Genomic DNA, 23859 nt, shown 5'->3' with positions numbered 1-23859 from the left:
CACATATACATCTTTCTGGGCCTTAAAGGCCAGTGTGCTCTATGTCCTGATTATCTCTGAGATCTCATTGTCTTCTACACTTTCCCTCCATTTATTTCTCCATTTCTCCCTATTCCTCCAACATGGAGATCCCCCTCCTCCTCTGAGTCTTTGTACTTGCTCCGCCCTTGCCCTGGACCGTATGTTTTATTCTAAGTGATGGGGCCATCTGGGACTTGGTCTAGCTTATGTATTACTTTTTAAATCTTTATTTATTTAGTTGTGGCACATGGGATCTTTAGTTGTAGCACATGGGGCTAGTTCCCCAACCAGGGATCAAACCTTGGCACCCTGCATTGGGAGTGTGGAGTCTTAGCCACTGGACCACCAGGGAAGTCCCCAGTTTATGTATTATTGAGGGAGGCAGGCTTTGACACACAGAGCAGGAGGGTGGATTAGAATGGGGAAAGGTTTAGTTAAGTTCACTTCAGTTCAGTTGCTCAGTCATGTCCGACTCTTTGTGACCCTATGCATTGCAGTACGCCAGGCCTCCCTGTCCATCACCAACTCCTGGAGTTTACTCAAACTCATGTCCTTTGAGTCAGTGATGTCATCCAAGCATCTCATCCTTTGTCATCCCCTTCTCCTCCTACCTTCAATCTTTCCCAGCATCAGGGTCTTTTCCAATGAGTTTGTTTTTCACATCAGGTGGCCAAAGTATTGGAGTTTCAGCTTCAGCATCAATCCTTCCAGTGAATATTTAGACTGATTTTCTGTAGGATGGACTGGCTGGATCTCCTTGCAGTCCAAGGGACTCTCAAGAGTCTTCTCCAACACCACAGTTCAAAAGTATCAATTCTTTGGCATTCAACTTTCTTTACAGTCCAACTATAAGGAAATGTATGACTACTGTAAAAACCATAGCTTTGACTAGACAGACCTTTGTTGGCAAAGTAATGTCTGCTTTTTAATATGCTGTCCAGGTTGGTTGTAACTTTTCTTCCAAGGAGCAAGCGTCTTTTAATTTCATGGCTGCAGTCACCGTCTGCAGTGATTTAGGAACTCCAAAATATAAAGTCTGTCACTGTTTCCATTGCTTCCCCATCTATTTACCATGAAGTGATGGGACCAGATGCCATGATCTCAGTTTTCTGAATGTTGAGTTTTAAGCCAACTTTTTCACTCTCCTCTTTTACTTTCATCGAGAGGCTCTTTAGTTCTTCACTTTCTGCCATAAGGGTTGTGCCATCTGGATATCTGAAGTTATTGGTATTTCTCCTGGAAATCTTGATTCTAGCTTGTGCTTTATCCAGCCCAGCATTTCTCATGATGTACTCTGCATATAAGTTAAATAAGCAGGGTGATAATATACAGCCTCGACATACTCTTTTCCTGATTTGGAACCAGTCTGTTGTTGCATGTCCAATTCTAACTGTTGCTTCCTGACCTGCATACAGATTTCTCAGAAGGCAGGCAGGTGGTCTGGTATTCCCATCTCTTTGAGAATTTTCCACAGTTTATTGTGATCCACACAGTCAAAGGTTTTGGCGTGGTCAATAAAGCAGAAGTAGATGTTTTTCTGAAACTCTCTTGCTTTTTTGATGAGCCAGCAGATGTTGGCAATTTGATCTCTGGTTCCTCTGCCTTTTCTAAATCCATCTTGAACATCTGGAAGTTCACAGTTCATGTACTGTTGAAGCCTGGCTTGGAGAATTTTGAGCATTACTTTTCTAGCATGTGAGATGAGTGCAATTCTGCGGTAGTTTGAGCATTCTTTGACATTGCCTTTCTTTGGGATTAGAATGAAAACTGACCTTTTCCAGTCCTGTGGCCACTGATGACTATTTTGCTGGCATATTGAGTGCAGCACTTTCACAGCATCATCTTTTAGGATTCGAAATAGCTCAACTGGAATTCTATCACCTCCACTAGCTTTGTTCATAGTGATGCTTCCTAAGGCCCACTTGACTCTCATTCCATGATGTCTGGCTCTCCATGAGAAAGTTCTACTCCTTCAGGTGAGATGGGTGTATAGTGTATGAACGAGGACAGGATGCAAAGAGCTCTGAGAGAGAATTTATGAAACCAAATCAGTGGTTTCCTAAATGGATGTGGGCAGCAAAGAAATAAGGAATCAAGACTGACTTTCTCCTTCTGGGTTGCTCCCCTAGATTAACACTGGTGTTATTCATCAAGATTGGAGTATACAGAATGGTGGGGGGTAGGGGGAGGCAGTGTATTTCATAGGAATATCTGGCTGTTAATTGAGTCTGAGAGCTTCCAAAGTGGTGCTAGTGATAAAGAACCTGCCTGCCAATGCAGGAGATGCAAGAGATGTGAGTTCAATCCCTGAGTCAGGAAGATCCCCTGGAGGAGGAAATGGCAACCCACTACAGTATTCTTGCCTGGAAAATTCCATGGACAGAGGAACCTGGCAGTTTACAGTCCTTAGGGCTTCAAAGAGTCGGACATGACTGAGCACAAATAAACAACTGAGTCTGGAGTCAAGAAGGTGGTTTTGGAGCCCTAAGCATGTGGTTCATAGTTGAAGGTCAGAGTGTGGATAGTATCCCTCAGCAGAAAAGAATATAGAGGGAGAAAGAGGTCAAGGACTTTAGAAAATCATCATATGGTCAACTAGAAGAGGAGAGAGTGATTAAAGCAGGTGCAAAGGCCTGAGTGCCACTTTCTTCTCCATCTCATGAATACAGGTGGTGGTGGTGGATTTTTGCCATGTTCCCCCCAAAGGAGAATGCATTTTGTCTGGTAACAGTGACTTGAAGTGAAATTCAGGGGATCCTAGGGTAGGTCTCGGAGAAGGCAATGGCACCCCACTCCAGTACTCCTGTCTGGGAAATCCCATGGACGGAGGAGCCTGGAAGGCTGCAGTCCATGGGGTCGCTGAGGGTTGGACACGACTGAGCGACTTCACTTTCACGCATTGGAGAAGGAAATGGCAACCCACTCCAGTGTTCTTGCCTGGAGAATCCCAGGGACGGGGGAGCCTGGTGGGCTGCCGTCTATGGGGTCGCACAGAGTCGGACACGACTGAAGTGACTTAGCAGCAGCAGCAGCAGGGTAGGTCTAGTGGTTCTCCAAGAAAAAGATGCTGTTATCTTTGTGGGTTTGTACATCTGACTAAAGTTTCTGGTCCACTGGGCCTGTATAGGTAGAATCATCCTACTTTTCAGCTGAGTGCATTCTGAGAACCTGAGGCCCACAAAACTCTCTCTCTGCCCCCTCATGCCTGTCTTTGTCCTGGACAGGCTCAGCTCAGCCCTGTGCTTACCTAACCAGGAGGCTACAGACACTCACACAAACACAGTTATTCACAAACATACACATTTACATCTTTAAAATCCAATAAAGATACAAAACAATTACATGTAGAAAGTTTTGGGGATTTGTATAATAGCCGTCCCCAGCCCCCACCCAACATGGATTCTGGGAGGTTTCTTGGAAACACTTTGCATCTCCCTGTGAAATCTCATATTATTCCTTTTCCTTTAAGGACTTCATCAGTTACTTGTAACAGTTTAAGCTTTTACACAGAAATAACTCAGGATTTGGACCTGGAAGAAAGATCTGTAAATGGAAAGGATGGAGACACAATTGTTCTCAATATATCCCTTTCCCCCAGAGTAGGGGTGGCGCCTGAGCACTTCCGTCCAGGAACACGTTTTGGAGGCTTCTAGAAGGATTGTGAATTCAGAGCAGGGAAGGCAAAGCAGAGAGAGCTCTTCCCTCTCCATGCCTCCCCTCTCCTCTTGTGCCTCAGGTCCCCTGGAGCATGTTCACCTGTCTCTTCCCTTTGTCACGACGAAGAACAAAGAGGTCAACGCCACCGCCGTGCTGTGGCCCAGCCAAGTGGGCACCCTCACCTACGTGTGGTGGTACGGGAACAACACTGAGGTGAGTCGGCTTTCCATGCAGGGTCTGTGTGGCTCCTCTTGAAGCAATAAAGGGAAAGACATGACTTATCCTAACTCAAGAGTCCAGGAGTTGTGGCAACCTCAGGAATGGTAGGCTCTGATTGCCCCAGTCATCCCTTCAGTATGTCTGTCTCTCTCACGTCTACACCCCTCCCTCTTACCCCTGCCTTCCTGTGAGTCAGGGTTCTTCTCCACATGGGCTTTACTCTGCAGTGACCCTCAGCAGCAACCCTGAGCTTTATGTTGTTGTCACAGCTCAGTGGAGCAAATGAGCCATCTTTCCCAAAATTCTAACAGGAGTCCTGGAACAGAGTAATAATACCAGCCATGCCTTGATCATGGTGCTCGTGGCAGAAACAGAGCTGTTCAAATCAACCTTCCTAGATCCGTCTAGACCAAGAGAAGGGAGGGAACGGCCCTCGAAAGAAGAGAACAGTGGACACCAGACAGACAAGAGCCACAGATGTCTGTGCAGCCCGCCCCTCGCCCTCTGTTCTCTATTCTTGATCAGACATGGCCCCCCCGCCCTATGGCCCCTCCACCCCATAACTCCCCAGCCTAGATCAGAAACGACCCCTTCTTTAGCTCAGCTTCCTGCTTTATGTTTCCTCCAAACACTCCCTGTGATCTAAAGTCAGCAGCAAGTTCAAAATCAGTGGAGACCTTAGATCTCATGTACCCCGAGTCCTTCGTTTTACCGATGAGAAAAGTGAGGACACAGATGAAGTGGCTTCTTCCAGTCTCACTCAGCTACTTCATGCATATCCATGGCCTTTCTCATGCCTGCCTGGGTTTTTCTTCCCCGCACACCAGGCTGCATGCTCTGATGCAGTTTGGAACTCCTTCCGTCCTCAGAAATTAAAATTTGCTTGCAAATGTCAGTGAAGGCAGTAGAACTGAAGCCTGGCATCATCTTCCCTAGAGGACCCCGGACCAATGGCTCTGAATGGAGAGCTTCATCTTCTTCCAGCAGAGGTGCCGTTGCTTATAACTTTGCTCTTCATATTCAATGCATCTTGTGTGAATACAAATCTCTTTCTACCCCAGAGCTGAGTGTTGGCTTTAACTGGAGCCATAATTTCACCCAAGCCCAGGGAGGAAACCTCTCCTGACACCAGACCTGCTGTGTGGCTGACAGTCAAAGGAATCTCTCACCTCTCCTGCTGACATAAATCAGCTGAAAAGAAGCCCTTTTTTATTTCTTCTGAAACTGTACATGCAAATTGGTCCAGATTGGGCCCACTATCCGCAGGAGAAGAGAAATCTGTGTTACTTGCTTGAATGCTAGTACTAGGAGGTGAAACTATTAAATAACTTATTTGCTGCTGCTTCTTTTTTTAAGCTTTTAGCAGAAAACTAAATTCTCAACAGATTCTATTAAGCAGACTTCTTATGCTGGGCTTTAGTCTACCTTCTGCTACACAGGGAGTTAAATAAATTTTGATTTTTGAATTAATTAAAGAAAAGACAGGAATGAACTGTTTGTGGGGAGTGAGTGGAGGGAGGTCAGGAGGCTAATAATCCTTTCCCCAGGACCCTGGTGTCCAGTTGCATTACAGGAGCTGATCCAAATCTTTTTTTTTTTTAATTTTTTTTAATTTTATTTTTAAACTTTACATAGTTGTATTAGTTTTGCCAAATATCAAAATGAACCCATCACAGGTATACATGTGCTCCCCATCCTGAACCCTCCTCCCTCCTCCCTCCCCATACCATCCCTCTGGGTCCAAATCTTTTTTTTTGAATCCTCAAACCACGATCCAATTAGTACCTGTTTCTATAGCAGCTCCTTCCAGGAAATTGCTGATGGGGCTTCTCAGAGCAAACCAAGCCACACAAGGCCAACACCCGTCTACCTAGTGTAGTTTTGGTGTCCAAGGTCGCCGCGTTCCATTGTAATTTTATGTAAGCAGCGCCCCCTGGAGAGAGGCACTGGCAGCTTATACACTTTCAGTGACTGGCTTAAATCTGGATTCATATGAGCCCCTTCTTTTGGCCTGATTTTAATGTTGCCTTGGATTAAGAGATCTGCTTGATGAGTAGGTTATCAACAGAGAGACACCCCACCAGCAGGCAAGGCCTAATGATCTCCCCAGTCCTGAGTCAGGACTGTAGCAGAAGAGAGGCATCAGATTCAGGAATGAGTAGAGTTTCTTCTCTGGTAGTCCCTTTCTGGACCGGACTCGAGGTAATAGGGAGGCATAGGTGGAGTCAGGCACACAGGGGCTGCCCTGGAAAGAGCCTCCGCTAATTTAAGGAGCTTGTTGGTGGTTCAGAGTTGGTGCCTATCTTGGGTGTAACTGAAAATCTCTCCCCTCACTCTATGTCCTCATTTGCTTTAGCCCCTGATCACCTTGGAGGGAAGCATAGCATTCAAGTTTACTTCTGAAGGGATGAACACCATCACAGTGCAGGTCTCAGCTGGGAATGCCATCCTGCAAGACACGAAGACCATCGCGGTATACGGTGAGTGGTCATCTGCTGATCCATCACCGTCTGCATCTATCACTCAGATGAGATGGTTTGGTACCTTGGCACCAGACGCCGTGCTGTCTTATGAATCTACCCAGAGAACAGACGGTAGTGGTTGAGAAAAAGCTGAGTCAAGTCTCATCTCCTCTTTTGAGGAAGGTGTGGTTCACCAGCAAAGTAGGGATCACAAAACCCCAAGACGATTTGTTGTCTTTTTTTTTTTTTTTTTGGAACTGGCTCTGGTGCCATAGAGTAACTGTGCACTCTACTACCTTAGGTACAGAAGAGTGAATTTCATTATGTGGAAGGCTGATTCACTCCATTTGATATTTTTGTGATGTTTACAGATTTAAAACCCATTATAAAAGAAAATGGTTAATATTGAACCTTTATTTTTTTAAGTTCAAACTCAGAGTCTTGATCATTAAGAAGAATCTGCCAATGTCTAAATGCTCTGAAAATCTTTTCCACAAATATGTATCATTTAAAAATCACTGTACTGGTTTAAAAGCAAGGGAGGGATCATAACAAGCACATGCAGTGCATCATCATGGACAGAATATTAGTTTGAACAAACAGCTGTACAGAACACTCTTGTCATCAGTTGGGGAAACTGATGTGGTCAGGGTATCGCGTGGAATGAAAATTTACTGAAATGGAAAGGTGGGATCCTTGATGGAAAATGATATTTTAAAAAAACAGTTTATACAAATTGATTTCATTTTGGTAATTTTTATTTTTTTCTACAGAAAGATAGTCAGATGGATCTGCACTAAGTGCTTTAGTAGATGGTAAAAATATGAACTTTTATTGTTAATATGAAAACGGTACTAATGCATCCCAGAAAATCAAAATTTAAAGAGCAGGAATTTAAAAGGAAATAGGGAAATAAATGCTGTGCAGAGAGAACAAAAGGGAGGATCGAGGGAGGGAGGGAAAGGGAGATGAGAGACTGAAAGAGATAAAGAGACCGAGACAGAGACACATGAGCTCCTGGTCCAAGTGACATCAATTGCCCCAGTTCTAGAATTGATTGATTCTAATGCAGGTCCTGTTTCATGGTCCAAGTGACATCAATTGCCCCAGTTCTAGAATTGATTGATTCTAATGCAGGTCCTGTTTCATGGTCCAAGTGACATCAATTGCCCCAGTTCTAGAATTGATTGATTCTAATGCAGGTCCTGTTTCATGGTCCAAGTGACATCAATTGCCCCAGTTCTAGAATTGATTGATTCTAATGCAGGTCCTGTTTCATGGTCCAAGTGACATCAATTGCCCCAGTTCTAGAATTGATTGATTCTAATGCAGGTCCTGTTTCATGGTCCAAGTGACATCAATTGCCCCAGTTCTAGAATTGATTGATTCTAATGCAGGTCCTGTTTCATGGTCCAAGTGACATCAATTGCCCCAGTTCTAGAATTGATTGATTCTAATGCAGGTCCTGTTTCATGGTCCAAGTGACATCAATTGCCCCAGTTCTAGAATTGATTGATTCTAATGCAGGTCCTGTTTCATGGTCCAAGTAACATCAATTGCCCCAGTTCTAGAATTGATTGATTCTAATGCAGGTACTGTTTTCATTTCTCATTTTGCCAACTTGACCTTCAAATTCAGAAAGCAGTTTGTAAGCAACTTTGAACACGTCTGAGGACACTGTTCTCCTCGCATGGATGCCTGTTAGATTTCATAGTGTTTCCTCCCTCCCTCAGCCTCTGAAGAGGTTTGAGCAGCCTCAGTAGTAAGTGAAAGTTAACCAGGGTTGTGGTTTGCCTCCAAGGTCCCATCAGTGAGGAGACCTCTTAGCCGAGTGGCCCGAAGAGAGAAGAGCTTGTGTTTCTCTTTCCTCTCCATCTCCTTTCTATGCTATAGGAATGCATCTGGTTGGTAGCTGATATGATTACCTCATTTTTTTTTCAGAGAGGTAATTAACTTGATCCACCTAGTAAGTGATGGAGCTGGGCTTCCAACCATCAAGACCTAGGGCCCAGTGCTCTGAAATTACCCTGTTGGCTGGCTCTCATTCTTTTCTATCCAATGCTCTCTTTCTTTCCTCCCTCCCTCCGGGAAGTCACCTGTGTCACTAACGGGCACTGACCCATTAGTCCAACAGCTACCTCCTCATTAGAACCACAGACCGAACTTGGACTTCTCTGGTCCAACCCGTTAGTACAGCGTTAGGAAATTGTGGTACCCAAATGGAAAGTTACTGTCTTAAAGTCATTCCCCTATTCAGTAATAGGTTGAATAATAATGATGATGGTTGGTAGTGATAGAAATTAACATTGATGCATCTTTTACTGGTGTTTATTCTAAGCATTGGATATATATGATCTGTTTTATTGAATCCTATGAACAGGCTTATCAGAAATATGATTATCCCTCTTTTACAAGTGAAAAAATGTAAGTATAATAGCCATAGCATAAGAATTCTGAATCTAGAGAGAATATTTCTCTTAATGACTACCTTCTATCCCTTGCTATGCTTAGTTCTTCCTCTTCCTAAAAATCCCTTGAAAAGCATCATTCCAGAGTGGGTCATTCACCATCAAATGGGTTCTTTTCATTAAAAGGGATCCCTTGACTAAAAGCTTGAACAGGGAAAGTGCTCCCTGCTTCCTGTAGCCAAATTCCTGAGTTCTTCGGCATCCTTAATCATCTTTGGTCAGATGGGTTGTCCAGGGTTTCACATGTATAACTAGAAAATTCAATGGCATGTGTGACCTATTAAAAGCAAATTGCATCACAGGAAATTAAATAAGCAAGACTGAACTGGACAGAAACAAAAGGCAGGGAGAGTTTTAAACTCTAGGATAAGCTAGCAGAAAGTGCTAGAGGACTCAGGGGGATTGGATTACCTCTGTGATTAGAACACAAGGGTTTACTTAGGAAACTTGGTTCCTACCCTCCCAGAGGTGGGGCACTTTCTTAATGATACCATTTCAAAGATGGTTCCTAGGTCCTTGAGAAAGGCATTCCTGGTTGCAGAAGATTTACATCGCAAAAGTTCACAGAAAGAATTTATAATAGCAAGTTTCTAAAAGAAATGCTCCAAGAAAGGGGAGGTCAGAGTCTGAAGTCTGGAAGAAACCTGTTCAAGCATAATTAAGCTTTGGGGAAATTTAAGATCATTATGGTCAGACTGAAGGAGGTGTCATATTTGGGAAGCTGGCAGAGGAAAGATTGCCTACCTAAAGACATACCGTAGACTGTAGGAAAGAAAATTTAGTTTGCATGGTTTTCCTTCCTTTGCTTCAGGGCTCAAGTTTGCCCTTAAATACAACAAAGAAAATGTAAATGTGTAGAATTCATCTCTCTCAGCAGCTGCAAAAAAATACATATATTATTGACGTTTACCCTTTTCAGTCCTCCCACACGCATCCCCTATTTGTTGAATAAACTTAAAGATAACATTTCTCTGCCCTGCTGTTTAGCATGCGAAGTAATTATAGAGGGAGCTGCACCATGTTTCTCTCTGTGTCTCTTTATTAAGATAAATATCTTCTTTTGAGATGAAGTCTCCACAGTTTGGTTAAGAGGTTCGAGGAAAGTGAAAATGACAAACACGTACATCTTCAAAGGGAAGTGTTAGGACCCAGCGGGTCATTCCTTGGCACTGCCATTTCCCATGCTGCTAATTAATATGCATTTCCTTATTCTCCATCAGAACTGAAGTGGGAATGTTCACCTTGGTGACCAGTGACTCAAAATACTCAAACTTTGAAAAATACATCTTTGGAATAAGCTGACTGCCTTAAATGCAGTCCTGATCATGTGCAAGTCTTCAATGCCTGCTTCTGAGAAGTCGTTAGCAGTGTTAGGAAATGCACATGTGGGTTTTTGAGTTTCCTAAATGTGTCTTTGGTGTTGCCAGTATTGCTGAGCCCCTCCTGAAATATAAGAACATGCTTAAAACAAGAAAGAAATGTTTGTTGAATAATAAAGGCATAAACTACAGAGAGCCACCACTGATGTTCATGCCTTCATTTATTCAACAAAAATGTATTAATTAAGGACTCCTGGCCACTGAAAACCTAACATGGACTGGGCACTGTCCCAAAGGGCCGGAAACACTGTGCCCCCATCCTCACTGAACTAATATTCCTGTGTGGGAGACAGACAACAAAAACATTTATTTATTTAAAGCTTTTTTTGGAGTTGATTTACAGTATTGTGTTAGTTTCAGGTGTGAAAGTGAAAGAAAGTGAAGTTGCTCAGTCATGTCTTACTCTTTGTGATCCCATGGACTGTAGCCTACCAGGTGTCTCCATCCATGGGATTTCTCCAGGCAAGAATACTGGAGTTGGTTACCATTTCCTTCTCCAGGGGATCTTCCCGACCCAGGGATCGAACCTGGGTCTCCTGCATTGGAGGCAGACGCTGTAACCTCTGAGCCACCAGGGAAGCCCAGTTTCAGGTGTACAGCAAAGTGAATCAATTATACATATGCATGAAAGTGAAGTCGAGTCTGACTCTTTCAACCCCATGGATTGTAGCCCACCAGGCTCCTCAGTCCATGGGATTTTCCAGGCAAGAGTACTGGAGTGGGTTGCCATTTCCTTCCCAAGGGGATCTTCCCAACCCAGGGATCGAACCTGGGTCTCCCACGCTGCAGGCAGATGCTTTACCGTCTAAGCCACCAGGGAAGCCCATACATATGCATAAATCCACTCTTTTTTCAGTTCTTTTCCCATATAGGCTATTACAGAGTATTGAGTAGAGTCCCTGTGCTATACAGTAGGTTATTATTAGTTATCTATTTTATATACAGTAGTGTGTGTATGTCAGTCCCCATATCCCAATTTGTCCCTCTTCCCTTATCCCCCCAAACAAAATAATTTGAACAGTAAGAAGTTTGGCGGAGACAAATAGGGTCACATGATGAAAGGTGTTAGCATTGGTGAAAGGGAGGATACCTGAGGTTGCTGGAGGGCTCCTCCCAGGAGAGACTGAAGGCTGAAAAGGAGCTGAGCAGGCTATCATCTGGGGAAGTAGAGGCATGGTAATGTGGGAAGAAATTTAGCAGCCTGAGGAACATGGGGAAGGATGGCGTCATGGAGTGCAGGGCAGCCCGTAGGACATGTGGCAGGAGACAGTTGTTGCTGGTTTGTGTGGCACTATGAAGGCCATGATATGAATCTGACTTTATTCTAAGTGCAGTGTGGAACCTCCCACAGATTTCAGGGGAGCAGTGTGATCTGAGTAGATTGTGTGATAAGACCCCCTCAGGGCTGTGCTCTGAAACACGTCACCATGTTAGGACCAAGGCTGCACCATCCAGCCAGTGATGACAGAATGCAGTAGGAATACGAAGGTGAACCCATTCCTGGGACACAGGGCTCCTCTGGCTGACTTCAGCTCACAGATCTCCCATTAGTGTCGCTGAAACTTCCTCCCTCTCTTGCACTGTGTCATATATGCAGCATGGTCTGATGGTGCTCCAAGATCCTCTGGTTTCCTCCCCATATTCTGTTAAAGACAATTCTCCTCACAAAATCATTGCCTTTATAATTTCATCTACTTTCTGGGGGACCAAGATTAACTCAGAGGCTACTGTGACAACTAGCAAAATCCTTGAAATAAAGAGTTGGAAATTCCTTTCAATGAAATTCCCATGCAAACAAAATTTAGCAATAGAGTGACTATGATGAATTTTATAATTATATAATCATATAATATGATTATTATATAATGGTAATGTGTGTGTGTGGAAAGTATGTGCAGAGCACAGCTGTGCCATAAAAAAGAAAAGTAAAATGTGGTGGGCAGAGTATTAAGTCAGTGAGGACTCAAACTAGAGCTTGAGTGCTGCATGCGTGGAAGGTGGGAAGAGGGGACCATTCTGGGAAAGGGGCCGTGTGTTCAAAGGCCCAGGGGCAGAAACCCGTGATGCAGTCAGAGTGCTCCAGGAGCACAAGGGCTAGACTGGGGACAGTGCATAAAGCTGTGGAGTGAAGCATGGGTCACAGACTAAAGCTTTGGCCTGGAAAAGGAGCTCGGAGGTAAGAGGGATGGGATGTTGACCTTGCCTTCTAGTAAGGTCTCTCTGGTGAGTGTGGAGGACAAGGACCCTGCATTAGGGCTTTGCATGAAATAGAAAGTATAACAGACTTCCTGAGAGGCTGATCTGACTTATAGTAACCCCTCTACTCTGGTGGTCCACAGAGGAATTCCGATCTCTTCGCCTGTCCTTTTCTCCAAACCTGGACGATTACAACCCGGACATTCCTGAGTGGAGGAGAGACGTCAGCCGAGTCATCAAAAAGGCCTTGGTGGAGGTGAGTGTAGCCAGCTCCTTCTGGCCCAGGCCCTTTCCCTGTCTTCCCTTGTCCTTCATGGAGAGGGGACCCTTGCACTAAGAAATGGCAGGAAAGAGCCAGAGGCCAGGGGAAGCGGGTGTCATCAGTCTGATACCTGCAAAGCTGAGCCTCCCATGTGCAGACATGTCACAGGTGCCACGGGGGACAGGAAATTGAATAATCACGGGGTCCTTACCCGTTATGTTCTGTTTAGAGACGACCATGGCAATATGTGACAGTCATGGCAGAATTCACAGTTAGCTGTCAGTACGTGTGAAATAGCTACTGGGCATAATACTGAAAGGCATAGAGTGAATACCGTTAGTAAGAGCAGCCTGGGTTCCAACCCCATGAATGACCAGCACAACAGCCAGTGAGTACCCAGCACAGGAAGGTAGTCATCTTACTATGTCCCAGTTCTTTTTAACAGCATTCCCTTCCCACAACAGCCCCAAGAGCAACATATTATTGTCTTTATTTGTTGATTAAGCAGTTGGGGTTCAGAGAAGTTAAATAACTCATCTAAAGCCTCACAGCTAATAAGTGACAAAGCTACAAAATTAAAGTGAAGGATCTGAATCCAATCTGGTTTCTGGGAGGGTAACAAGGTGGTATGGTTCATCCCCTTCTGAACAAATGTCACCCACAATTTGACAAGACATCTTCTTCTAGGCACATTCTGCCTGCATACTCCACTTCCATAAACAATCAGAGAAATGGAATATCTGCTCATATAGCTGCTTGGGTTTATTGCACAAACCCAGGAAACCAGAAATGACTTTTCCCTAAGGTCTACTCTTGGTTGTTATTCTTCAGTTGCTCAGTCGTGTCTGACTCTCTGTGACCCCATGGACTGAAGCATGCCTGGCTTCCCTGTCCTTTACTATCTCCTGGAGTTTGCTCAAACTCGTGTCCATTGAGTCAATGATGCCAACCAACAATCTCATCCTCTGTTGCTCCCTTCTCCTCCTGCCCTTAATCTTTCCCAGCATTGGGGTCTTTTCTTTGGTTGACTCTTTTCATCAGGTCAACACTTTGTATCAGGTGGCCAAAGTATTAGAGCTTCAGCTTCAGCATCAGTCCTTCCAATGAATATTCAGGACTGATTTCCTTTAGAATTGACTGATTTGATCTCCTTAGTGTCCAAGGAACTCTCAGGAGTTTTCTTCAGCACCACAGATTGAAAGCATTAATTGAAAGCATCAATTCTTTGATGATCAGCCTTCTTTATGGTCCAACTCTCACATCCATATGTGACTTCTGGAAAAACCACAGCTTTGACTAGCTGGACCTTTGTCGGCAAAGTGATGTCTCTATTTTCTAATATGCTGTCTAGGTTTGTCATAGCTTTTCTTCCAAGGCGTAAGCGTCTTTTAATTTCATGGCTGTTATCACCATCTGCAGTGATTTTGGCACCCAAGAAAATGAGGTCTACTCTTAGCCTAAGAGAAAAGTCAATTTAGGATTGGTTATATATTCTCTCCTGCACCTGACGCATGGTGCCTCATGACACAAGGGGATGAGGAGAGTTAAAGACATTCAGATAACCCCTGCTCAGAAAACTGATCTCACATTCAGCCTTTTGCAAAGAGCTGATGTTCCCATAATCATACCATTGTCTTTGTGAATATTCATTTAGCACTTTAAAAATTCCAGAAACTCTTCTCAGTGTTTTGCATTTTTAGACACATTTAATCACAAAAAAGAAACCTAGCTTATGATGTAGAAATGGATAGGATGATTATCCCCATTTTACAGGTGAATAGAGGCAAATAACTTGCCCAGGGTTGTACAGTTTAAAGTCAGGCTCTGGAGTTAGACCTCAAGGTTTAAATCTTGATCAAGTAGTTTTCTTCCCACTCCACTCTGCTGCTGTCCTTTGCCTTGTTAAATGGAGAGACAAGAGTAATTGGAATAGTGGGATGGAGAAGGGTTATTTTCTCTACCTCTGGGTAAATGCCATCTCACCTTTGTCTTAAGGACTCTGAGCATCTATGACATTGTCGGTGGCTAAACATTATGGCCACCAGGGGGCGAAGCTACCAAACCACAGGCCTCTTTATCCTTAGAGCTGCTTGTCACTAGTGTGACAACTGGTTTCTCTTCTCTGCTGTCCTAGAGAGATGACTTATAGCCTTCAGTGAACCCACAGCCCACCTTCTTCAGAGATCTCTGTCCCTGTAGATCTCCTAGGCAGCTGTCCAACACCCCCAGTTGCTTATCAACCAAGCATTAGTTCAGCAGTGATGTTTTCCAGGCTGGTTTCTCTTCACATTAATTTGAAGGGGATCAGATGCTCCGGGATGCCACCCTTCCAGCAGCTGTCCACTAGGTTAGATATGACTGCTCCTTAATATTTCTAGGCCGCTGCAGAGCATAATCAGCTAAATGCAGAACAAACAGGTTGGCTTCACATCCCTCAGGATAAGAGGTGATGGAGTGGAGGGAGTTTTGAAGACTCCGTGGTTACTCAATCCTAAGAGGTGGCTGAACCAGCCCTTGTTCCTAGCTCCCCACTTTGGCTTTGAGATAGTAAATATTCTCAGCCACTTCCTTAAGTCCTAAAGAACACGCCCTATTGCCAGGCGTCCCCTAATAAGCTCTATAAGAAGCTCAACTGGATGTCAACTTAATTGTAGTTTTCTTCCTATTCATTCTGTAATGAAATTCAATATGTAAATCATTGCCTTTTTCCTCATCAACTGGGGTTTTTCTATTGATATTTTGCAATGGGATCTTTCATTGAAAGTCCTTCAGTAAACATTGTCAATGATAAGGATGAGTTTAGACATAATACTTGAGCTTAGCATCCTGGAGGGCTATAAAACTGTATGATACCAGCTGGGACAGGAGCTGCTTTGTGTGCCAGGACAAAGAAGGCAGGAGAGCCCTGGTTAAGACAGAAGCATCATGATCAGACCAGGGTTCCAAACTGAGTGTCGCCACTCATTACTTAGATGGCATTGAGCCACTGTTGAGCTTTCCTCCGTCTACTGTCTGTCCCATAGCAGAAATAGGGATGTACCATCCAGATTCCCCTTACGGGAGATACAGTTGCCTTAGCTGCTGGGAGAGCTGTGGGCAGAGGTTTCAGCTGCTTTCCCCCAACGTTGTGTCCTTTTTTGAGTGGCTCGTGTCCAGTGATGCCTCAGCTCAACCTCAGGCAAATCTGAAGGGCCATTCAGATTTCTCAGGCAAATCTCATTCCCTTCAAGGTCTTCTGAGCTGACCTTTATCATAGCTCAGCTTCTCCCTCTACCCATTCTTGCTTCCTTGCCTTCAGTCCTCTAGCTGTTGATTCTAAGAATGTCCCCTAATAAACACCCTACATGCTAAGCTCAGAGCCAGCTTCCTGGGGACTCACAACCTGTGTCTTCACCTGCACAGAGAGGTATAGTAATACTTGCTTCAAAGAGTGCTTGTGGGAGATTACATTGCATTATATTAAGAAGTTCTTAGGACAATGCCAGACACATCGAAAAGATCCAGCAAATGGAATTTCTTAGTACTTTAAGAGAGATATAAAGGTAGATTTCAGAACCCAACAATCACCTAACTGGAAATCATGAAAAAATATACTGAAATGAGTGGACTTTATGTTGTTCTACAACTTAATGATGTTCTAGCAGCAAATGTATAGAAAAGACATTCGGCGGAGATACACAGAAACATTTGCAAGAAAAGACTGGCTGTTGAGAAATTGTAGATGAGTCTATTCAGTTAAGCCTAAAATGACTGTGTGAGCTGTGGATAATTAGTGTAGGAAGAAAAAGTGGGACCATATTGCTGAAGGCTTTGAATGTAAATCTAATCCACTTGGCAGTGGTAATTTGTGCATGAATTTGAATGGGGACACACAATCTGAGTTGGACTGTAAGGGGATAAATCTTTAAGCATTGATAGTAGTCTGTTTCCTGGAGATGGGGAGGCTGTTGTAAAGATTGAGGGGAGTGAACATAGAGGCTGAATTGAGATATTAACAAGGCGGAGGTGGGAGGAATTTAAATAGAAAGGAACCAATAGGGTCACTTGTCAATATCTCATAGGCTGCTTAAATAGGATGTGGAAAGGAGAGTGTCATGTCATAAGTGAGATAAGGCTTCCCACTGGGGTATCTGGGAAAAGAGTGCCTCCATTCATCCACATGCAGAATGAAGATTTTGGAGTAAATGTGAGGAGTTCTTGTACAACAACCAAATGACATTCTGACTGAATGCTCCAGAGAAATGCTGAAATTGTAGCCAACTGAATTCTAGAACCATCTAGAAAGTAGGCTCAATAAAGAGGAAGTTTTGAGTGATGTGCATGATTTTAATAGAAGGTTGAAGGGTAGCAGGGGGAAGGGTTAAGAGAGCTTCCTTAGCTGATCATTAGGGTCTGATGCTTTGGAGAACTCAACAGACACCTGGAGGCTGTGGTCTGGGGTGTGCTATTAGGTTAGGTGATAGAGGTATGCCTGGTGGATTTGGAGGGAATGCTAGTGCTTCGAGGAAGGAGGAAGCTAGGTTAGAAAGTGTTACAGCTCCAGGGGCAGAAGATAAGGCTCAGTGACAGCCTTCTCACTGACAGGGTCCACTTACTTTTACAAGGCAGGTACTACCATCATGCCACTTTTTAATTTAAGGGGATGCAAAGTGTTTATGGTCTCATGGGGATAGAGCAGGGGGCCAGACTTCAGAGTCTGGCTGGAACCCATCTCTGGCCTTTGCATCCCTCCCTGACAAGTGCACCCAGGACCCTGCTTTCACACTCCCATCTCCACACCCGTGTGCCTTCCTACTGCACCACCCCACAGGTCTCATGGTTCCTTCTCATCAGCTTTCTTTCCCCCAGGACTTACGTGTGCCTCTGCGTCTCTCCCTCAGGCCACTGGGGTTCCGGGCCAGCACATCTTGGTGGCAGTGCTGCCTGGCCTGCCCACCGCTGCCGAGCTCTTTGTCTTACCCCATCAGGACCCCACAGGAGAAAACAAAAGGCCAGCCGAGGACCTGGAGCAGGTGAGTCCCCAGGTAGCATGCCAGCCTCTCCCTCTCTGAGCCACGACCCTGCTAGTGCCTGACCAGGACAGCAGCTCTGGGGGTCCCCACTTGGGGACCCTTCCACTTTCCCATCCTCCCTAAAGAAACGTAATCTGGAGCTTTAACTACAGCATCACCAGAAAACACGTGCAAGAGTGTGTATTGTCAGCAGTGGCTAAACCACTGAGGGTATATCCATTTACAGTGTTTACAGTAGACAAGAGAAATCTGTGTACTGACATGGCAAACTGTCCAAGGTATTAGGTGGCAGGAAAAATACAAGAGGCTGAACAATGTGTAGAAGTCGAATCGATTTATGTTGCTTCACAAACTTGCATCATGAGAATCAAAGTGAAAGTGAAGTCACTCAGTCGTGTCTGGCTCTTTGCGACCCTATGGGCTGTAGCCCGCCAGGCTCCTCCGTCCATGGGATTCTCCAGGCAAGAGTACTAGAGTGGGGTGCCACTTTCTTCTCCAGGGGATCTTCCTGACCCAGGGATCGAACTCAGGTCTCCCGAATTGCAGGCAGACTCTTTACCCTCTGAGCCACCACAGAATCCCTGAGAATCAAATGGCGTATCTTTATAAAAAGGCACAACTTTTATACAAATCATGAGTCCTCTTTATCACCACCAGTCTACGATGATTTGAGTTTATAATGAATGAGTAATATTGACTCCAAGTACCTCCCCTGGCTATGGGATTCTCTTTCCTCATCTCCAGCACCTCTGGAGTATTAGAGTGTCTGTGTGTGTGTGTGTGTGTGTGTGAGAGAGAGGTTCTCTCTCTCCTGCTTGCTTAGATCTTTTTTCTCCCATTCTTCCTTTTAACTTCAGATTACCCATCTCTGTAGTGAGCATTGGGCTTCCCAAGTGGTGCTAGTGGTAACGAACCTGCCTGCCAGTGCAAGTAGATATAAGAGACACAGATTCGATCCCTCGGTTGGGAAGATCCCTCAGAGGAGGGCAACCCACTCCAGTATTCTTGGCTACAGGATCCCGCGGACAGAGGAGCTTTGGTGGGCTATGATCCGCATGGTCACCAAGAGTCAGACACGACTGAACCAACTTAACACGCACGCCTAGTGAGGATTATTACTATGATGATGTCATTATTGTTGTTCTTATTCTTCACCCAGTTAAAATGATCAGTCTTGGTCTGGTCACCCTGTTGGAAACTATATGACTTTGGTTTCTCAATGCTCTCCGACAGATATATTAAAAACAGGATTCCTCTCAGACACTAAGTAAATATTAACTTTTTCTCCTTTTAGTACTTGGAGCTTTTCAGTTTACTTAGAATTAACCCATAATCTAGTCCCTTGATCTCTAGTCTCCAAGATAACTCGAGAAACCTCTATCACAGCCTTGTTAGCAACAACCTCAAATTACAACCTGGCCCACCTCCTAGGACATGCCCACCTTTCAACAGTCGCTTTCCCAGTTGGCAGGAGACTCACGTCTATATTTTTTTTTCATGTGCAAACAACAAATAACAGAGCTGTCAAGGAAAGTCCCAGTGAACCCCGTCTCCTAATGAACTGCACTTCAACATCGGACAGCAGGGAACCCGTCAACTTTGCGTCTGACTTTGCTCAGCCCTCGCTTTCTGCTTCTGGTTATATTCTGTAAATTATTCTCTGCACCTGCAGTTTAGTGGGAGAAAGAATGGAGTATTTCTTATCACCACACTGCTGATGAGACCTAGAAGGGTGTAGATCCCTATCCAGAGCATTTAGGTTGAGACATGTATATTTGTGCCTCCTCTGGAAATCTTATGGCTTGCCCATGAAATCCAGAATATCATCTTCTCAATATGGAAGAGTCCAGATTTAGAGCCAGCTAAGTTCCCAGGTACCACATCATCTGCACATCTCATTCTCTCTCTAAAATATAGTTTCTAGATGTTTATTTTAGAGAAAATGTAGAAAGAAGAGGCATGTGTTCTCTGAAACTTGGTTTACTTGTGTGAGTGTATATCTTGCTGTCTGTTTTCCCTAGAGTTCTTCTTTCTCTTTATCTTATCTGAATGTCTTCTCCAGAGACATTCTCAGAGACCTGAGTGAGTGTCCCTGAGGCAGCCAAGTATCATGTACTGATGAGCCATTAATCAGAGACCCTAAGGCAGCTGGCTTGGCTTGCTCGAAAGCTGTGGAACTTAATATTCAGTGGCTTCAGTTCAGATATGTTTTAGATAGCGAGTTCAGATATGTTTTAGAAAGACCACAGGTTTGGAGAAATATAGACCAGGTTTCTAGCTTCAGCTCTTATATCCATTGCTTATATCTTATAGGTGAGGAAAATTCAGAAAAGATCAATAATTCAGCCAAAATTACATAATCAATAATACTTGTCTCATAGGGTGTTTGATAGATCATTAAAGAAGTGATAACAGCAAAGCCCTTGACCTATAGAGGTTACTCAATAAATGGTAAATAGATAATGGTTACATTTATGGATATTTTGTGATAGGAGAGTATATGAGAAATGCAAAAAAATATATATAGGCATATTAAAGACTAGGATAGTCCGCGGCATGCATTGGCAGAAAGAAGATGGTGAAAATAAGGAGAAAAAGATTAATGAATGGAATTACAGGAAAGAACAAAGATACCAAGAAACAGGAAGAACACGTGAATGAGTAACTAGAGGGAAGATGACTCATCTAAGTTATCAGGCAGATGGATGGCATTGAGGGAAAGCAGCAGAGTACCAAGGGAGATTGTAACTTTGGTTAAGGGAATTGCCAATGTAGCAGCCTTATCCAGGAATGAAACTAATTTCAGTGACCAAACCTAGCATATGAGAAATCAGTGTCTTATGGAAACTGTTATTACCCAGTTAATAAGTACACTAATGAAATCAGTGTGTAAACTAAGCCTTGTGTCCAGAACCAGCAATACCGGTGCTGCCCACAGGAATCCTATAGTTATGATCCTAAGAGAGGTCCTTTAATTCTTCTCTCTGATGCAGTCACTTTGAAATTAATGAAGTCAGACCCCAACCGAGAGCTGCGAATTGCCTAAGGAGATGCAACTCTTTAAGGAGAAGGAGATTCTAGTTCTGTTTCTGCAAGTTGAGTTGCCTCTCAAGTCTAGTGGTCCCCTTGTTCCATCATGCCGCCTGTGTGGATTTGGGTACCACTTGACTGCTGCAAGGCCCCCAGATATCAAGGCTGCTGCCCCAGGAAATGAGCAACAGATGCTTTGCTTTGAGTTGTGTAGGGTTTTTTCCCCTGATGAAATGAACATATATTCTGTTCAAACAGATTTCTCTGGAAATTTGCAGTTATGAGCTTATTTAGTTGGGAAGTCCAGCTCAGGCATGGATAACTCAGAGAGGAAGTATCATCAGCTTACTCCCCTGTCTTCGTCTCTCCTGCTTTCTCTATCTCTTTCTGTTGTGACCACATGAGAAGTCTGCCTAAGAATGAGGCCAGCACATAGGAAGACGAGAATGGCCCCAGGAAGCCCCAGTCTTTTATTTAGTCATCTTACCAATTCCATTCAAAAGACAGTGCCTCTCCCCTGAGTGCACCCCAAAAGCCTAGGGTGATAATTCTCAAAGGCTCGACTTTGGTAAAGTGGAGATGTCTCAACTAGCCTGGTAGTCAGAAGGCTAGGGCTCTGTCAGTGATAACTCAATGTGTCATACCCTCCCCAGATCAGGAGTTAAGGGAGCCCCTCCTAAATCAAATGGGCTGAGAATAAAGAAGGACATGGGTCCTTAAAGAGAAATATGGGGGGGAGAGAAGGAACTGGAGGCAGGCAAAAGCAACTGACTTCCTTTGTCATAAATTACATAGAAGTTGCAACTGAGTGCAAAGTGAAAACAACAACCAGGACCCCACTCCTTTAAAGGCTGCTCTCTGAATTAGATGGAACTTGGGAAGAGCTGGCTTTATGCTCTCTCTGTCAATACTCTGGCCCCTTTCTTGTAAAGTTACTGCACAGAATTCCCAGCAGGGGAAAAAGTGGGACCTGGCCAGGTGGACCCTGATGACTAGGCGGGCAGGGCCCAAGCAAAGGGCTCTTGGCTCTCCTCCCTTACTTCCTCTAACAGCATTCCCCGGAGAGGACAGATGCTGGCTTAGATCAAGTTATCTTGTCTGTGAAATAAATTGAAAATTCCTCACAGTGAGAAGCACTTGACCTTGTTATCTGGATAACGTTGGGCTGGGTTAATCAAGTGACCTCTGTCTGGGAGGGTTCCACCACTCTCGACTTCACATCTCCAGAGAGTGAGAAAAGGCTCACTTGCCCTTAGCTGGTCTCATCAGGGATTAGACCCTCTTGCTACCTGAGGCCAGCTGCTCAGGTGTGGAGCATATCCCACCTCCTGCACCACTGTACTTGCTGGCTTCTCTCTGAGTCCTCAGAGGTGAAAAGCTTTGTATCTGGCTTTCCTGGAAGGAGGAAGGGCCATCATGCTGTGTTTGTGATGCTGTGCTGGGGCGATAGGGAGCCTGCATGTTGTCTTGCTGAATCCTTAAAGGGCACAGACACATTTAAAGGAAACATAATGACTATGGACGAAATGTCAACCACCAACAACGAATTTCGTCTTTAATTGTTTGTGTTGTCATATACATTTGACAGGTGCAGAAACCAAAATCCAGGGAAAGAGGAAGTGCCTCTGAAAATGGAACAGGTTATTGGCAATAATTTTAGAAATAAGATTCATTGTGAAATGTAATAAATAATCTTAGACCATTTTCGATATACTCAGTCTGCCCTGTCCAGATTTTTCAAAGAGAGAAATTGTAGAAATATTTTGAAGTTCACAAGGAAAGTCACTAAAATGGGAAGTTATAATCAAAAGAATAGGTAAGAGTTGTGCTGAAAGAATAACAGCAAAAGGAGAAGGAGAGAAGTTTCGAGCTGGTGATGGGGAATTTAGGGAAAGGAAGTGAACTGGGACACATTATTTCTTCATTATGTCATCCAGGAAGAACTTCTTAGACACTGTAGTCAAGCTGATGCTTTGGTGCTAACAAAGAACAGAATTGATAAGTAGAAGTCCTGTTTGGCTTCACTGCTTCTTCCATGTATTAAACCAGAAATCATGATAATTGGGAAAGATCTTTCTCTGTTAATTCCAAAAGTAATATCATTCAATCACTATTTGAAGAGGCCTTAATAACCTAACAGGGTCAGGCTTGACTATGTCCATTCCAAGGTAATCCCAGGCAAGTCTCCTAAACTTGGCACCAAAATGTTCCTTAAGTTCAGTAGGGTTTCCATCCCTCCTCGCAACTTCAGATAAGCATTAGTTGTATGGCCCAATATCGCTTTGCTATCGATAAATCTGCTAAAGCCCATTTTCAGTGTGTATTCATGGTTTCACTCTGTACCATTTCTCTGGGTGTCATGTATCATAAATTACTACTTCTCTGCTGTCCTTAAGCTTCATGTTTCAGCATTTGACATTTCCATTCTCATGATCTGAGAGTCGATTTTCCTCTGTTGGTTTCTTTAAGCACTGTTTGGATATTGAATGTGTTCTTTACGTGGTAGTGATCTATTCTGTTGACCAAACATCTCCAGCTCACCATTTCTGGGTACCAGTAGGGTTATACCATGAGGCTCTTCTGTAAGCAGAGCCGGGTGATTAATTCTGGCCAATGAAGTGGGAGCAGAAGTGATGCGTCACTTCCAAGCTGAAGTATTCAAATTTTATCTCTAGAACCCAGAGAACTCTTCTTTCCCCTCCTCTGGTGGTGTGTACAGCTGAAGGGGCTGATCTACCAGCCAGTGTCCCTGTGTGACTATAATGAGCACAGCATCACATCTACCTGCAGCAGATCCCATGGAGCATTAAGCAGACAGCACACTTCCTTTGTTTCAAGTCCTCCAAATTGTAACATCGTTACCTCAGCTTGACCCCTGTTCTGATTACCACACTCAAATTTCATGCTTGTAAAGAAGCTGAGAAGGAGAATTGGTGTTTTTCATGTACCTGGTCCCTTCCACAGCACCCTTTTGATAGCATCTTTCCAAGTATTTGTACTGAATTGCCACTGTCTATTTAAGTGGTGGTTTAAATGAAGTGTGGGTTGCACTTGAATCATAGGCATATTCCATCAAATAGGCAGACGCCAAGAATAATAGACTTTTCTTTGCTCATGATTACTTAGCTGAAGGAGAATAGACAATGGAGAACA

At 44.0% G+C, this 23859-nt stretch overlaps 1 protein-coding gene and 1 non-coding gene across 5 annotated transcripts in view; one reads left to right on the top strand and one right to left on the bottom strand.

Moving 5' to 3' along the window:
• The window catches only part of SORCS1 (sortilin related VPS10 domain containing receptor 1), a 578046-nt gene that overhangs the window by 528141 nt on the left and 26046 nt on the right, over nucleotides 1-23859 (top strand). For all 4 annotated transcript variants that reach the window (XM_070780803.1, XM_070780802.1, XM_070780801.1 and 1 more), the window contains exons 20-23: nucleotides 3758-3891; nucleotides 6254-6377; nucleotides 12546-12658; nucleotides 17545-17676. In XM_070780803.1, coding sequence (XP_070636904.1) covers nucleotides 3758-3891; nucleotides 6254-6377; nucleotides 12546-12658; nucleotides 17545-17676 — 503 coding nt within the window. The remainder of the gene's footprint in view (nucleotides 1-3757; nucleotides 3892-6253; nucleotides 6378-12545; nucleotides 12659-17544; nucleotides 17677-23859) is intronic.
• Nucleotides 10713-10784, bottom strand: TRNAW-CCA (transfer RNA tryptophan (anticodon CCA)). Its single transcript has one exon. It is a non-coding gene; the product is annotated as a tRNA-Trp (tRNA).

The sequence above is a fragment of the Bos indicus genome, chromosome 26, assembly GCF_029378745.1.
Source record: "Bos indicus isolate NIAB-ARS_2022 breed Sahiwal x Tharparkar chromosome 26, NIAB-ARS_B.indTharparkar_mat_pri_1.0, whole genome shotgun sequence".
Taxonomy (NCBI): Eukaryota; Metazoa; Chordata; class Mammalia; order Artiodactyla; family Bovidae; genus Bos; species Bos indicus.
This window is presented reverse-complemented; position numbering and strand designations above follow the sequence as displayed.